Raw genomic sequence first — 15,760 nt, forward strand, 5'->3', positions numbered from 1 at the left:
TCCTCTCTAAGGCTGCTTCTCACATGCCCCTCCTCCACTGCCTCCCTCCTTGTGGGACACAAAAGGGACGCAGTGTGCTCTGGTTGCACTTGCAGAGGCCACAGCACTCACACTATGAAGCTAGGCTCATCGGTCTTGTGCTGCACCATTCATTCAAACTGCCTACATGCTGCTCCAACAGAACGAGGACCAGCCTGGACCACCGGTCCTATTCACCCAGGTCCTAGTGCGCCTGCTGCTGTGCATGCCCCTCAAGCCGCTAGACACCATGGAACGCCACTTCTAGTTGCAGAAGATGAGTTTGGCCTGGGGACCACATTGTCCTGCAGGTATGGGATGACCATCAGTGGCTGCAGAACCTCGACATGCAGAAGGCCACCTTCCTCGAGCTCTGAAGGTGGGTCAGCAGCAGCCCCTGACCCAAAAAAGATTCCTTATCTCTGGTCTAAGCCTTATCCACAATTATTTGAAGTGTTGGAGTAACCAGGATATGAAAGAGAAAGTTGACGTGACAAACTTTTTTTTTAATGTATTGGCCCAGCTTCTGTTGGTGAAAGACACCAACTTCCAGTCTCCACAGAGTAGTTCTTCAGGTCTTGTGGAGCTTGAACTCTTCTCTCTTTTACCAGCACATGTTTGTTCAATAAAAGATTACCTCACCCCCTTGTCTCACCTTATGCAAAAGACCATCCTCCCTTTTGAAGCCAAGAGTGCTCCAAACCTACTAGCATATGCAAGTGCCAGAGGAAGTTGTGAAAACGAGGACATGAACAGGGTTCAAGACAGAACTGGGTCGGGTCAGCAACCTTTCTGAAGTTGCGTGCCAAGATTTAACTCTCTTGCTGCTCTCAGAGAAGGGGGCAGGAGTTATCTCCACCTCACACCCCAGCGACCACCTGGGTCAACGCAAACCTTTCCATGGCCCATCAGTTGCTAAAGGAAACTCACCATTAATTACATAATTATGCCTGAGCCATTTTGCTAGTGCAGCAGCTAGGGAGAATGGTTTAATTTTAAATTATTAAAGAGATTAAGCGTTTTAACTTTCTCATGTTAGTTTATCAAACTTCATTTTAAATAAAGTAAAATATTATTTTTTGTCCAACATAAAAGATTTTAATGTTTTCTTCGTTTATGGCGGGGGTGGGGGAACTTTTTTGGGTCAGGAGCCACTGGCCCACAGAAAAATCAGTTGGTCATCACACAAGTGAGAAGAAAAAATATTCCTCCAAAACCCCCCAACCCTCACTGATGTGGCCTCCAACTGAGACACCTCACTCTTCTGGCACTCCAGCCCTCATGGGGTGAGGGGAAGAGGCAGGGAGGACTGAGGTTCAGGGCTTCCCATAGGCCAGATTTACTTTTCTGGGGTTCCAGAGTGAGTGGATTTTGTGGATCCCCTTAGGCTCTGGGGTGGGGACAAAAATGAGGGGTTCAGTGTGTAGGACAGGGTTACCAGCGAGTGGGACAGGGATGTGGGTACAGGATCTGGGTGGGAGGTAGAGTGCAGGAGGGGGTGAGGATGGATGGGTGGTGGGGTTCAGAAGCAGGCCGGGAGTAGTGTGTCTGGCCAGGAGGGAGGGCGCAGGAGCAAGGGAGGGTAAGAGGAGCAAGCTGGGGGTGCTGGGTCTTGGCATGGGGACAGAAAATAAGTGAAGGGGGGATTGAGGTGTGGGGGTCTGGGCATGGGGAGGGGCACTTACCTGGCTTTGTGCCCTAGCCACTCCCATTGGCAGTGCCTTCTCATGCAGGCTGAGCACCAGGCTCTTGGCCAGCTCTTGCAGCTCCTCGGGCCACAGGCGATAGTGCTATAGGCCTCCTGGGGCTAGACCACGTATCCGGTGCGGGTGAGCACGTCCCCCCAGGCACAGGCAGAGGCCTTGCTCGGCCTCCGCCCGCTTGGCCAGCTGTGAGCCGTAGATCTCAGCCACCAGTTTGAAGTTGCCGCTGCCATAGGCCACCTCGGCGACCTGCAGCATCTCGGCTCAGGGCCCTGCGTTCGGCTCCATGCCATCCGCTCCGTTCGCTGGCAGTTCCAAGGCACGGATGTCCGGGAGCAGCTCTACCAGCTTTTCCTTCAGAGCTGCCTGCTCTCCCCTACCCTGGCAGCAGTGGCGGCAGCCACTGTACCAAGCGGCCTATAGGAGAAGGTGGCGGTGTGGCCGGACTGGGGGCCCCACACGCCAGAGGCAGCCCAGCAGAAGGAGGGAAGGGACTGTGTGATGCGCGGTGTTAAGACAGTGGGTGGCAGAGTGGCTAGAAAACGCGTGCCACTGGAAGCTGGCCTGGCTGCCCACCCGCAAAGCTCCATTGGAGCCTCCTATACACTCTGCGGGGGGGCAGAAGGAGGCTGCTGGACCACACGAGGGGCAATGTCAGTGCACGGAGCCATTTCTCAATCGCTTCTTCCCTGCAAGTAGTGAAATATCCAGCGGGGCTTGCTGGGGCGTATGGTTGGCATACAACCGGCAGGGAGGCTCACGTGCCAGTGAAAATTGGCTCGTGTGTCACTTATGGGACACATGCCATAGGTTGCTGACCCCTGAATTAGATAAATTCATGGAGGTTAGGTCCATCAAGGGCTATTAGCCAGTATGGGTAGGAATGGTGTCCCTAGTCTCTATCAGAGGCTGGGAATGGGTGATGGGAGAGGGATTACGTGATAATTCTCTGTTCTGTTCACTCCCTTTGGGGCAGGTCATTGATTTACATGTTATGAAACTTGAATAAACTTTACTATGCTGAATATGTAAGAGATCATCTCTCCCACTCTTCTTTTGTATCTAGCAGGCAGGAATCTGAATTTATACCTCCCCTTGGCAAAAGTGACCTTAATTGGCAGTGAATGTAAAAAGGCACTTTTGTCCTTCTTAAAACGGCCACAATCGTAGACTGCTCTGTGTTCCAAGGTTGGCTCTTTAAATATTCATAAGATGCCTGGTAATTTCCAGATGGACAGTTCACCGTTCTCTTGTTATTGATCAGCCTTTTCAAACATTAATGAGCCTGGCTCTGCCTCAAGTGCCCTAAGATAAATAATGGAGGGAGAGAGGGAAGAGTGGCTAGTGGGATAAGCAATGCAGCCTTTTTTTTTCCTGCTTGCTTAATTTTCTCTGTCTTTATGAATTATTTTGCTGTTCCCCTCAGTCTTCCTTTTATCCCTAAAATATAATCTCTTAGCACTAAAGACCTTGGAGAGCCAGTTAAAGGGGAGGAGGTGTGATTCTTTACTACCAAGCAGCACTAAAGAAAATATTTTTCAATATAGTGTTAATTAAACAGTGGGTTTTTTTTATTGTTGCTGTGCAGGATCACTGTGTACGTCCACAAAGCATTTCAACTCCCACAGCTGATCTAAGTCTGCTTCCCCAGGCTAGGGCTGCAGAACTGCTTTGTGGACGTTTAGGCTATGGTTAGAGCCCAGGATCTGAGACCTTCCCTCCCCCCTTACATCATCCCAGAGCCTGAGCCCCAGTGTCCACAAAGGAGTTTTGCAGCCTTAGCCCTACAAGCCCAAGCCAGCTGAGCTGGGCCAGTCTCTTAATTGCTATGTTGGCGTACAGGCCATTCTCACTGTAAGTCCAAGATACTTTCCAGAAAACTTGGATTTATAGCAAAACAACTTAAAGCGGGGACTATTCTTCCCACGGCTGACTTCCATGTTGCAAATTGGGGTTTTTGCGGGGTTTTTTTGCATGACATAAGAGCGGGGAATGGGAGGACTTATAATGCATCAGTTCCTACAAGCATCAACAAGTTTAGTGTGGAACGGATCTATTACAGGGCGAGGATGCTCTGTTCCCATAAATTACCTCCTCTGAGGCTTCGCATCCTCACTTGTCATTTAGTCAGCGGGGGTGTCTTTTTTTTTTTTCCCCTTCTTTTTCTCTTTGCAATTCCACAAGCAAGCCACAAAGTTCAGTGTTCTCATAAGGCCAGGGGTCAGTGAGTTCCAGGGCTTTACCTGAAGCCTATTTGCTGGTAGCCTTTTGAAGGATCTGTGCAGAGCAGTGATATGAGTCCTAGTATACACTCAGGACCAATTTTACAGGCAGTCTTCTTCTAAGACAGTGTTTCCCAAAGGGGTCCATGAAACCACTTTCAGAAACCTGTTAACTAGCTGCTGCTGTATGTTTACTTACTGGCGCCGCGGCCACGGAGCCTCCTGGCTCCTATTGGCTCCGGATCACCGTTTGCAGCCAACGGGAGCTGTGGGAAGCGGTGGCTCAGCCCACACCACTTCCCGTGGCTCCCCTTGGCTGAAAATAGTGAACCGGTGCCAATGGGAGCCGTGTGGCTCTGTGGCCATGGCGCCGGTAAGTAAACATACAGAAGCGGCTAGTTAACAGGTTTCTGAAAGTGGTTTCATGGACCGCTTTGTGAAACACTGTACTAGGATATTCAACGGTGGTACGAAGCTAAGTGGAGTTAAAAACAAACACTGTGACATGTTTGGACCCCAAAATGGCACAGAGAATCAGGGCGCTAGTGGCCATGGTCTAGATGAAATAGGCACCCCCAACCTGCTTTTGAATCTCACCCAGTTCAGAATAAACCTTTCAGAAAGAAGATAAAATTAACATAACACGTTTCCCATTCTGTTTCCTTTTTGTGCATGCCTGCGCTTCCTGCTTCCAGCCAAGAGCGTAAAAAGCAGGTCTAAGAGCCTGCAAAAGAGGCTTTCATGAAACTGAGTCTAATTTTGCAGACCAAAGGAGTTTGCATATTTTGCATACATTTTGGGTTAGCATCCAGATTTTCAGGTGCTTAAGCAGACTGAATTTCAGAAGCTTTTTGAGCGTGCTTGTAATTCTGGTTTATAAACCCTTGTCTGTAAAGCTCTCGACTGTGCGTGCATTTGGGCATATTTGTGTCTAAGTATTTCTTGTGTATGTTCGCAGAAAGTCGTCCGAGGAGTAGACGTTGCTTGGATTCGAGGGCTTGGTTTTGATGCTACATGTTCACTTGTTGTGATGGATAAGCAGTTTCGGCCCTTGGCAGTTAATTATGAAGGTAAAGCTGCATCACAGAGTCTGAGTTTAGCACGAGTGTTTGGCCGCTGCCTTTAGCGGAGCCAGAATTTTACAACAGAATTCTCCTGTGTAAAGGCCGAATCCCATAGACATGGGTCTATATGAAAAGCCCCCTTGAATCACACAGATCTTTGTAGAATATTAGTTCTTTCTAGGGATGTAAATATTGTTTAAAATAGTACATGTTCAAGCTATTAAAATTGTATTGGTTAACCAGTTAGTCATTAACAAGTTCACAATCTACCCCCGCTTGGGTTGGGCACGCTGCTGTCTCTCCACAGAGGTGGAGTATAGAGAACTGGGAGGATCGTTTGCATGTGGATGGCTGGGAGCTGTGTGTCTTGCTCTGATCCTGCCCCTCGCTCTCCCTGCTACTAGGCATTGCCTAGAATAGCGAGTTTGTTCCTGGGAGAGCAGTGGTGTTAGGGCAGATCCAAGTATTTTGGCAGATTCAGGAGTTTCTGGGCAGACTCCGCGCTGCAGCCAGCCACAAAAGAAGCAGAGCTGGTGGAGGTACGGGGGGGCAGGAGGGTTGCCCCCAGTGGTGCCCTGTCTGTTGGGCATGGGCTGACCCAATGGTGCCCTAAGTATCCCCTGAGTAATGTGGCGGCATTGTTAAAGTGCACGTTAGATATTAATTACAAAGGTCACAATTATTTTGCCAGGCTGTTTGAAATGTTAACTGCAGTATATTAATGGTAAGATTAATGCTTGTCAGTTAATAATTCAACTGTTTAATATTTTACATTGCTAGCTCTCCCCAGATTTTCATCGTTTCACTTATAAAGCTAGATACAAACTAAGCTGGGTGTGCTTAGACAGCGAAAACACCCTCAGAGCTGGCCCAGGCCGGCTGACTTGGGCTCATAGGGTTCAGGCTACGGGGCTGGTTCATTGCTGTGTAGACTTCTGAGTTTGGGCTTAGAGCCTAGGCTCTGACCCCTTCCCTTACTCCAGAGCCCTGTAGAGTACAGGAGCAGCCCGAGCCCAGAGCTGGCTAGCTTGGGCCAGCCACAGGAGTCTAGTTGCTGTGTAAACGTGCCCTTACGGTTTGGATAAATACCTGATGTAGCATTCACTCATCTCACTTCTGATTAGGGATGTGAAGGACTAGTTGACTAGTCACTTCCCCACCCTTGCTGCCTCTATCAGATAGAAATGGGGGAGGAAGGAGAAGAGGAGGGTACTTCAATGTGTCAGCGCTGCATGGAGCCCAGGGTCAGCTGCTCTGTGTGGTGCTGCTGCGTTGAATGCTGCGTAGAGCCCAGCGTCAGGCTCCCTGCGGCATTTCAAAGTGGCAGTGCTGCGTAGAGCCCGAATCAGCTGGGGACTCCAGAGCTGATCCTGGGCTCCGTGCGGTGCTGCCTCTTTGAATGCTTTGAAATTGGCAGCGCTGCACGGAGCCCAGAGTCAGCAGGGGAGTCCCCAGCTGACCCCGGGCTTTGGCGCTTTCAGCTTTGAAGTCTAGCAACAGCCCTAGGGCTGTTGCTCCACTTCAGAGGCAGAGGCGCCTTATTAAATAATCGAATATTCAGCCCGGCTCTTGCTACATTTAAACTGCAGAGCCACAGCGGGGATAGTTCCTGTACCCAGCACAAACCAGGACTGAGCTGGGCTTGCTCAGTCCTGGCTCACACTAGGTCCAGCAGCCTGTCTGCCACTGTCAGTAGGAATTGGGGGTGTTAGATTGGTATCTTCTGCTTACTTAATGTGCCCCTGTTTGATTTAGAGAAGGCATTTTTCACTTCTGTTAGCCGTCTTCAAAGTGAATGCATGTCAGCAAATTATCTCTCATTTTTGGGGGGGGGGTGTTGAGTGATGCTTCTCATGGTAATGAAACATTGGGTAAGAGTCTGTGTAGGTGTCTAGCTGAGTTATAGAATCATAGAAATGTAGGGCTAGAAGGGACTTTGAGAAGTTATCTTGCACATACTTTGTTATGTGATTTGGGTTCTTGGGGTGAAAGGTTATATATTACAGCTTGATTTTTTTCAGAGCTCCTGAGCACCTGTTGCATCCATTGACTTCAACTTAGGTTGTGGTTGCTCAGCATGTCTGAACATTGGTTTCAGTGGAGCCAAGAATTCACCCTTTATGTCTATTATTTGGTGTTATTTCAGTGAGCTGTACCCAAATTCAGTACTCCTAAGTGACATTGCCAAGTGCAGGCCCGGCCTTAGGGCAAGGCGAGCAAGGCAGTTGCTTTGGACCCTGCACCTTCAGGGCCCTGTGCTGACCAGCACCCGGCCACTCGCTCACTGCCCTGGCTGGGAGCCGCCCGGCCACGTGGTGCAGGCAACCACAACATGCCACCTTGGGCCCCGCAAACTCTGTGGCCGGGCCTGGCCAAGTGGCTTGGCACCTGGGAGTTTATAATATTGAGGAAGAATTGAACCAAAATTAAAATAATTGTTTGTTTATGTTTTGTTTTTTGTTGTCAAGGGGAATGTAAAAGAAACATCATTATGTGGATGGACCATCGTGCAGTCAGTCAAGTGGACAGAATCAATGGAACTCAACATGGTGTTTTGAGCTATGTTGGGGGAGTGATGTCTGTAGAAATGCAGCCGCCTAAATTGCTGTGGCTGAAAGAAGTGAGTATGTTTTAAATTGTGACAGTTTTCTGGCTGATAGTTAAAGGCTTTGACACTGTTCATATCCTTAAGAATGAGATTTAAAAAAAAAACCATTCAGCATTGGGCAAACACTGCTTCTGGGAAGGCAGTAGGTGTTTCACCATTAAGTAGGGTAGGAGCTGAGGGAAGCAAATCTGGAATATTTTTGAAAATCCCACCCTAAGAGCTTCCTTTTTTTTTTTTTTTTTTTTTAAACTGACTGCTTCTAAATTTCTGTTTAATTCAATATTTTCTGTTTAGAACACATAATATAATTGTGTTACTGCCATTTTGGGATCAGATATTTTGTATATGCACTTTGTAAAAGGAAGACAGGATTACTGATAAATAAGGTATGGAAATAGATGAGACTTTAATTACCTGGGTATCCTGCCTATCCTACTTACTCTCAGGAGGTGTCAGTGATATTTCTGGGAGGGATCAGCAGTCCTCGTTATCTCAAAATTGATGTGTCTTGCCAGAAGGATGGTGTCAGATGCATTGCATCCAGGAGTGAAATGATTCAAGATGGCTTTGGTCACTAGTACAGAAATGGCTCAGTCAAAATCCTTAACACACTTGCAGGCCTCCAGAAAAGCACCTAACCTGTTCAGTCCCATCTGTAGGAACTAGCCCATATATTGGAAGAAGACACTCTATTGATAATGTAGAATTCTAATGCTATCTCTTATGCTTGAATTTTATATGTTGTAGGTTGACTTATGGCTTCTTAATAATAACTGTTAGATAAAAGAAAGAATGCTTGCCACTTGAATGTTACATAACCTCCACCAGTCTGGCTTTTACATTTGGTGTCAGTGATGCTTACTGTAGTCGTAATGAAGGCTAAATGTAAATTACATTGTCAGCTGTGAACAGCTGACTTTTCTTCTCCTTACAAACATGAAACATTGTATAGTAACAAGGTGCAGATTGGGGAAGATCAAGGGAGTTCCTGGCAGAAGCAGATACTGACAGATTAATATTAATAGAAGATAATTAATGTTTGTGGATGCTGTAGTAAAATATGAATATCCATCTATTAAATACTTTCCATTTCTGAGCCATGAGTAGCATGAAGCTAGTCATTTTATAGTTTGATATTTGCATTATTCTTTATGAAATTCTTAAAGAAGCACCCTAACACATTAGCCAGTGAGGACTGTGCAGCATGTGGTAAAAGGGTGATGTAAATTCACATTCTCTCTCTCATTGTGGGAGTATGGAAGAAATTGTAATTGAATTCACAGGGCAGTTTGCAGTGACACTGCTATGTACCGCTGCGGGTTTGGGGCTAGAAGCAAAAGCTCATTTTAGCCTGCAGTAAAAGTGAAATTAATCCCTCTTCAATGGACCTGCACCAATTAAGATCCATGGTAACCCTTATACTAGTGGAGACCTTTGTGCAGGCCTGCTGTAGTAGTATTAATAGTTTATAGATGAGTAAACTGGCACAGAGAAAATGAAATGCAATTATATTCAGAAAAATACCTATGGAATGGTATGAATCTGCAAGTTTCACAGTCACATCCACTTTTCTGATTAAAGATAAGGGCTTTTTTTAAACTCCTGTTAGCATGGCAGAAATAAGACAGAAATGGCAGAGTTAGCTAGATTCCAGCGGAGCTTATGCATGAAGTATGGTATTAAGTCCTGATTGCAGGCTTTTTCTTTTTTTTTTTTTTAACTATGAATGATGTACATTCCAAAAAGCTTGACTTTCAGATTCTAAAGCAGGGATGGGCAACGAAGGCTTGTGAGAAGGCTGCTTGATATGGATTTAAATGGTTAACCGGTTAATCAGTAAGCCCCACCCTCAATGGGTGAGGCTTACAGGTTCAAGTTAACTAGTAGGGGCTGGAGCAGCTCCTCGCCCACCGAAGGCAGGGGGCTGCTCCAGCCTCGCAGGGACCACTGCAGGCAGGGGCTGTTTTGGCTGGCAGGCCTGGCTCTCCCACACAGGTTACACACTGGATGGCCCCGCTCCTGGGGAGCTTCACTGCTGGTTCTGCAGTCTACAGCTTATATGTATTGTGACAGACAGCTGGCTAAGCCAGAGCTCTGCTACTACAGCCTGACTGAAAAGGGCAATGGAAGCCAGCTGAGCAAGCCCAGGCCTGAGGGGTTAATAGGAAGCAGCTGTGGGCCTCATTAGCCAGCGGGCTAGATAAGGCAGCCAGAGGGGAAGTGAAAAGGGAGGAGCCAGAGAGTGGCTGAGTGTGCTTCCCTGCTAACTAGAGAGGCTAGCTGATCTGGCTGCAAACATAAAAGCTCTGTAAATAGAAGGGGGTGGGAAATCAGCATGGACAATAAAAGGCACAGGTGATTGCACCAGAAAGGGGCTCCAGTTGATTTGTGACCAAAGAAGGGGTCCCAGGGCAAGGGCCTTGAACAAGGACCTTGCCACGGTATATAAGCTTTATAGCCTGTGGACCCTATCTTGCCCACTCCTGATTTGCTCTGACCTTCTCTGTATAACAGGACACCAGCACCACCCAACCACCAGCCTACTTAACCCAACAGCCAGAAGTAGACCAAAGTATTATGGCCTTCAGGCAACAAATCTGTGTGCTGCTGGTGGAGAGTAGGAGGAACCAAGCCCCACTAGTGCCCAAGGGCCCTGACATGGCAGGGAACTGATTAAGTGAGAGATACCCAGATGATCTTGGCAAGCAACCTGTGTCCCATGCTGTAGAGGAAGGCAAAAAAACTCCAAGATCACTGCCAGTCTGACCTAGAGGAATATTCTTTCCCAACCCTACATATGGGGATCAGACCCTGACCACATGAGCGAGACTATCCAGCCAAGCAGAGAGAGGAAAAAAAAGTCAGAACACCAGCCTAGTCCATCTAGCGTGCTGTCTCCAACTATGGTTATCTCTGTTGTCAGAAATAATAGAATGAAGTTATCATTAGAGAGAAAGCAAATACGTGTGGAAAGAGGGAAATAAATAAATAAAAACAAGAGTAAGCATGAAAGCAAAGTTCTTTCATCTAAGTATTCCTGCAAGCCAGCCTGTGTTCTTGGCTAGCTCTGTAAAAAGGGATTTATAGGGATTTTTTTTACGTTAAAAATTACACAATACATCAATTGTTCTCTTGATTCAAGCATCAAAACCATCTTTACTAAAGGCCATTGCTGTTCCTTCTCTGAGCTTATTTTCCATTTTGTGTTTCTTTGTAACTGCTAAGGTCTGTGCATAGCTGTTCATTCTTTGTTCTCCCTGAGAGTCTTCTCTCAGCAAGCATATTTCTTTAGAATATTTGCTAGATAACCTGGCGCTGTACATTAATCCAAATGATGTTGTCTCTGTGTAAGATCATTTGGGACACAACCCAGGGTACGTCTACACTACAACGTTAATTCGAACTAACTTAGTTCGAATTAGTTAATTCGAACTAAGCTAATTCGAACTAACGTGTCTAGAACTAAAAACTAGTTCGAATTAGCGTTTTGCTAATTCGAACTAGCAAGTCCACATTGAGTGGACCCTGAACAGGGCTTAAGGATGACCGGAAGCAGTGCCGGCAGGGCATCAGAGGAGGACTTAGAGCGTGGAGATGCTGTCTCAGGCTAGCCGAGGGCTGCGCTTAAAGGGTCCTGACCCCCACCCCGGACAGACAGTTCTAAGGGGTGCCCCGCTTGCAAAGCAGTCCTGGCTTGGATTGCCCGGAGTACCCACACTGGGCACATCACACCACTCGGACATCAGCCCGGCTGCACTTGCCGCAGGCTGCGATCTGGGGAGAGGGGGCAATCGGGGGGCTGCAGGAGAGCTTCCACCCCCAGAAGCCTGCAGAGCCAGCCCAGTCCTCCCCATCGGGGGCTCTTACCCCAATCCTCCCTCACCTCCTTCCACTTACCCTTCCCTAGCCCCCCTTCTTATTGATGTACAAAATAAAGATAACGTTTCTTCCAAGATTGACTCTGTCTTTATTGAACAAAACTGGGGGAGACTGGGAAAAGGAGGTGGGAGAGGGGAAGAGAAAGGCTGGGAGAGGGGAGGGCAACTAACATGATCAGGGGTTGGGAACAGGTCCCAGATGAAGAGAGGCTACAGAGACTGGGACTGTTCAGCTTAGAAAAGAGGAGATGGAGCGGGGACAGGATAGAGGTCTCTAAAAGCAGGGGTTGGGTGGAGAGGGTGCATTCATAAAAGTTCTTCATGAGTTCCCATAAAGAAGGACTAGAGGACACCAAAGGAAAGGAATGGGTAGCAGGCTTCAAACTAGTAAGAGAAAGTTGTTCTTCAGAAAGCAAAGAGTCAACCTGTGGAACTCCTTGCTGCAGGAGGCTGTGAAGGCTACAACTAGAACAGAGTTTAAAAGGAAGTGAGATCAAGTCATGGAGGTTGGGTCCATGGAGTAGTCTTAGCCAGGGGGTAGGAGTGGTGTCTCTGCCCAAAGTTTGTGGAAGGCTGGAGAGGGATGGCACGAGACAAATGGCTTGGTCACTGTCTTCGGTCCATCCCCTCCAGGGTCCCTAGGGTTGGCCGCTGTCGGCAGACAGGCTACTGGGCTAGATGGACCTTTGGTCTGACCCAGGACGGCCATTGTAAGCTCAGGGCTCAGGGTCGGGGGTCTCAGTGAACCCCCTTGATTTTCATGCACACCTGCTCCTGGGTGGCCAGGCTGGCAGCTCTCCTGCCCTAGACGGCCACTTTCCTGTGCCTAGTGCGGAGATCGTGGACGAGGTCCACGATGTCCCCACTAGCCCAGGAAGGTGCCCGCCTCTTGCGGTCCAGGGCAAGCTCCCGGGAGCCGCCAGCCTGGTCCCGGGAAGAGGGGGTGGGCTGGGGGACATCGGGTGGGTGGCTCTGTGCTGTGCCAGGTGCAGGGTCTGCTGGCTGGGTGCTGGCAGGCTTGCACCTGGCACGGGCACCGTAGCCAGCCCGTGCCCCTTTAAGGGGTCCGGGGCCGGGAGGGGGGCATAGAGTTTCCCTGGTGTTGGCCAGAGTGGCCACTAGGGAAACCTGGGGAGGGCTAGCCTCCCACTAGTTCGAATTAAGGGGTTACACACCCCTTAATTTGAATTAGTAAATTCGAACTAGGATTAATCCTCGTAAAATGAGGTTTTCCTAGTTCGAACTAAGCGCTCCGCTAGTTCGATTCAAATTCGAACTAGCGGAGCGCTAGTGTAGCGGCTATGAATGTTAGTTCGAACTAACGTCCGTTAGTTCGAACTAACATTGTAGTGTAGACATACCCCCCAGTCACTAACCATGAAAGAACAGACTATAAGTAGCACATGACTTTGTCAGACATCTACTAAAAAATTAGATGCTAAAATCTTGTAGGTGATCTTCTCTGGAGTGCAGTAACACCGGACTTTCTCTCTGTGGTGGCAAGATAAACAAGTCTCCAAAGTTCTTTACAACTTTAGAGCTCCTTTACCTGTTGCATTAGCAGTTAGATGTCTCTGTAAGGTGGAACTCTGTTCATTATTAGCCAAGGGCTGGGAAGCTCCATCTAGTTCACCTAATAATACGGGCCACATGGAGCCATGCAACCCTGGGATGCTGCAGAATGAATGCCTTCTTGAGTGCCAGGATGTTCACAGAATGAGAGAACTGCAAGGACGCTCGAGAGGTCATCAAGTCTGGTTCCCTGCCCTCAGGGCATTAACAGGCACTGTCTAGATCATTCCTGACAGATATTTTGTCTCGCCTGCCCTTAGGAATCCACAATCTTCCTGGGCAATTTATCCCAGTGTTTAACCATGCTAACAGGTAAGAAATTTTTCCTAATGTCCAACCTAAACCTCCCTTGCTGCAATGTAAGCCCATTGCTGTTTGTCCTATCATCAGTGTTTAAGAAGAGTAATTTTCTCCTTCTTCTTTGTAACACCCTTTTAGGTACTTGAAAGCTGTTATCAAGTCCTCTCTGTTTTCTCTTTTCCAGACTAAACAAACCCAGTTCTTTCAGTCTTCCCTCCTAGCTCGTGTTTTCTAGAGCTTTAATCATTTTTGATGCACGTCTCCGGACTTTATCCAGTTTGTCCACATCTTTCCTGAAATGTGGCACTCGCATGTTGCTACATCCATTTATCAGTTCTGATTAATTTATTCCCCCAAGTGGTGGCTGCTGGACAGTGCATAAGGAGGCAGAGAGTTGCGTCTGCGTCCTTCTCCTTGTCTTTCCGTGTCCTATGGGCGTAGGTGAAGGTAGGGCTGGGGGAGGCAAGCCCTCAACCCCTCCCCCAGCCTCGTATCTCTGTAAAGCCCCTCCCCCCACATCATGGGGTGATGGGTTGGAGCACGGCCCCAGTCTTCCTGGCACGTGGCGTCAGCCTCCCCAGCCCCAGAGCATGTGGAGGGGGCAGGCACTTGGGAGCAGCAACACTCCACCCCCAGGATGCCTACAGTAGGTGTTCTGGGGGCAGAGGGTGGTGGGGCTAGCCTGGCAGTTTGGGAAGGTAGTGTCTTTCCCCGCCTAGCATTCCTGCTACACTGCCCTATCCCTTTGTGGTTCATGCGGTGCACCACCAGAAGGAGGGGGAAGGAGCAGTCTCTGTGCTCCTCTGAGCAGTTTGACAATCTGCCTAGCTACTACTAGGGTGCTTCAGTGATGAAACAGGCCAGGTATAATTTTGTCTTGATAGAGGGTCAATGGCAAAGCTCACATCCACTTCAGCAGGACAAGGATTTTGCACCAAATTTTTGTGTTTCAATGTAGATACTGTACTTTTTTTGCAATCTTAGCAGAGCATTGCACAGAACATATACTGGCAATCCATAAGGTTAGTCACTGGGGAAATGTTTCTATTGGCTGGACTTTCAGCATAAGGAAACATTTTCTTTCGGATTTCTAATTTTTGTAGCTCATGCCCTCTTTCAGATTGTGTTTTTGGATGTGTTTTCTATTACTGATGCCAGTGCATTCCCATGTCTCCCATGTTTTATTTTTTTGCCCTGGAATACTGAGAGACCCGAACCACTTATCAAAATCAAGACTTTAAATATATTCTATTGTGCGGTATAATAGATTAAGGGAAAGAATCTTTTCTGGCTGACATAGGTATATATAGTTGTCTTTGAAAAATACTGAAGTGGCATATTGTAATGGGGCGGAACTCACCTCTTGTGAGCACCCCTCTTCTGACCGAGCGTGTGTGTCTGCGCTCTCTGTTTAAAAGCCTTCTTCAGCAGCTGAGCCCTCCATCTGAATCACATACATCTGGGGTGCAATCAAACACAAAACCCCTTCCGGGGTACACCATTAACAGGGGCCTGTCTTGGTACTCTCTCAGTAGTGCCTCTTAGTCTGTTCCCCTCGGTCTGGCCCCATTCCAGAGCAATGTGGGGCTGCCAGGACTTCCCCTCCTGGAGGCAGCATCCTTGTCCTTATCTCAGGCCTTTATCTTAGAGTCCCATAGTGACCTTCGGTCTCCAATGTGCTCTCCACCTGGAGCTATCCACAGTGCTGCTGCTCTCTCAGCCAGGCAGTCTCCTGCTCTGCCCACCTGGAGATCTCCAGAGGAACTGACTGCTGTCTGGTCCTACAGCTCCTTTTATAGGTCCTTCCTGGCCTGTGATTGGCTGCTTCTCCTACAGCCACTCTAGCTTCCTTGGAGGACTCCCCTATGGCTTATCTTCTGGGATGGGGCATGGCAAGGCCACAAGCCTCCAGGAGGGAGCTTCAGAGCCTGGTCCACCCTGTCAGACATAGATTCTTTTTTTTTTCTGTCAGTGTTATCCCATGCCGTGTCCCCATGTTATTTAAGATAGGAAGTATGAACATTGGCATGCCAACATTGCCAACTCTTCCAATAGGAAGTATTTTTCATAAAGTGCTAGATCTTGAATTTTTGATTTGTAAGGATTTCATCTTTCATTTTTTAAAATAAAGTAAGTGTAGTAAGTAGGTGTAGGATTAAAATCTTGAAAACATGACACACAAACACTTCAATTCCTGAAGATAATATATAAAATGAAGCCAAAAGTTATTTTTCTAAGAAACCTCCAAAAAACCAAAAATCCTCTTTCTTTTTATCACCATTCCCATGATTTTGTGAGCCTGACTCATGGTTTTTGATTGCTTTGGATTGGAAATACTGAACATATCAAAGGAAAGCAAACCCTGCCAAGGTTGAGATGCAGATTATCCCATTCA

The 15,760-nt window shown here is 47.7% G+C and overlaps 1 protein-coding gene across 10 annotated transcripts in view; it reads left to right on the forward strand.

Annotated features, from left to right (window-relative positions):
• FGGY (FGGY carbohydrate kinase domain containing) overlaps positions 1-15,760 on the forward strand; it is a 318,624-nt gene that overhangs the window by 122,091 nt on the left and 180,773 nt on the right. For 9 of the 10 annotated variants that reach the window (XR_012905874.1, XR_012905877.1, XR_012905875.1 and 6 more), the window contains 2 exons: positions 4,902-5,013; positions 7,476-7,627. Coding sequence is in view for 2 of the 10 variants with exons in the window: in XM_075936090.1 (XP_075792205.1) it covers positions 4,902-5,013; positions 7,476-7,627 (264 nt within the window). In the remaining 8 variants the exon portion in view is untranslated. The remainder of the gene's footprint in view (positions 1-4,901; positions 5,014-7,475; positions 7,628-15,760) is intronic. The other variant, XR_012905876.1, reaches the window with a different exon arrangement.

The sequence above is a fragment of the Pelodiscus sinensis genome, chromosome 9 (assembly GCF_049634645.1).
Source record: "Pelodiscus sinensis isolate JC-2024 chromosome 9, ASM4963464v1, whole genome shotgun sequence".
In the NCBI taxonomy this organism is placed as follows: domain Eukaryota; kingdom Metazoa; phylum Chordata; order Testudines; family Trionychidae; genus Pelodiscus; species Pelodiscus sinensis.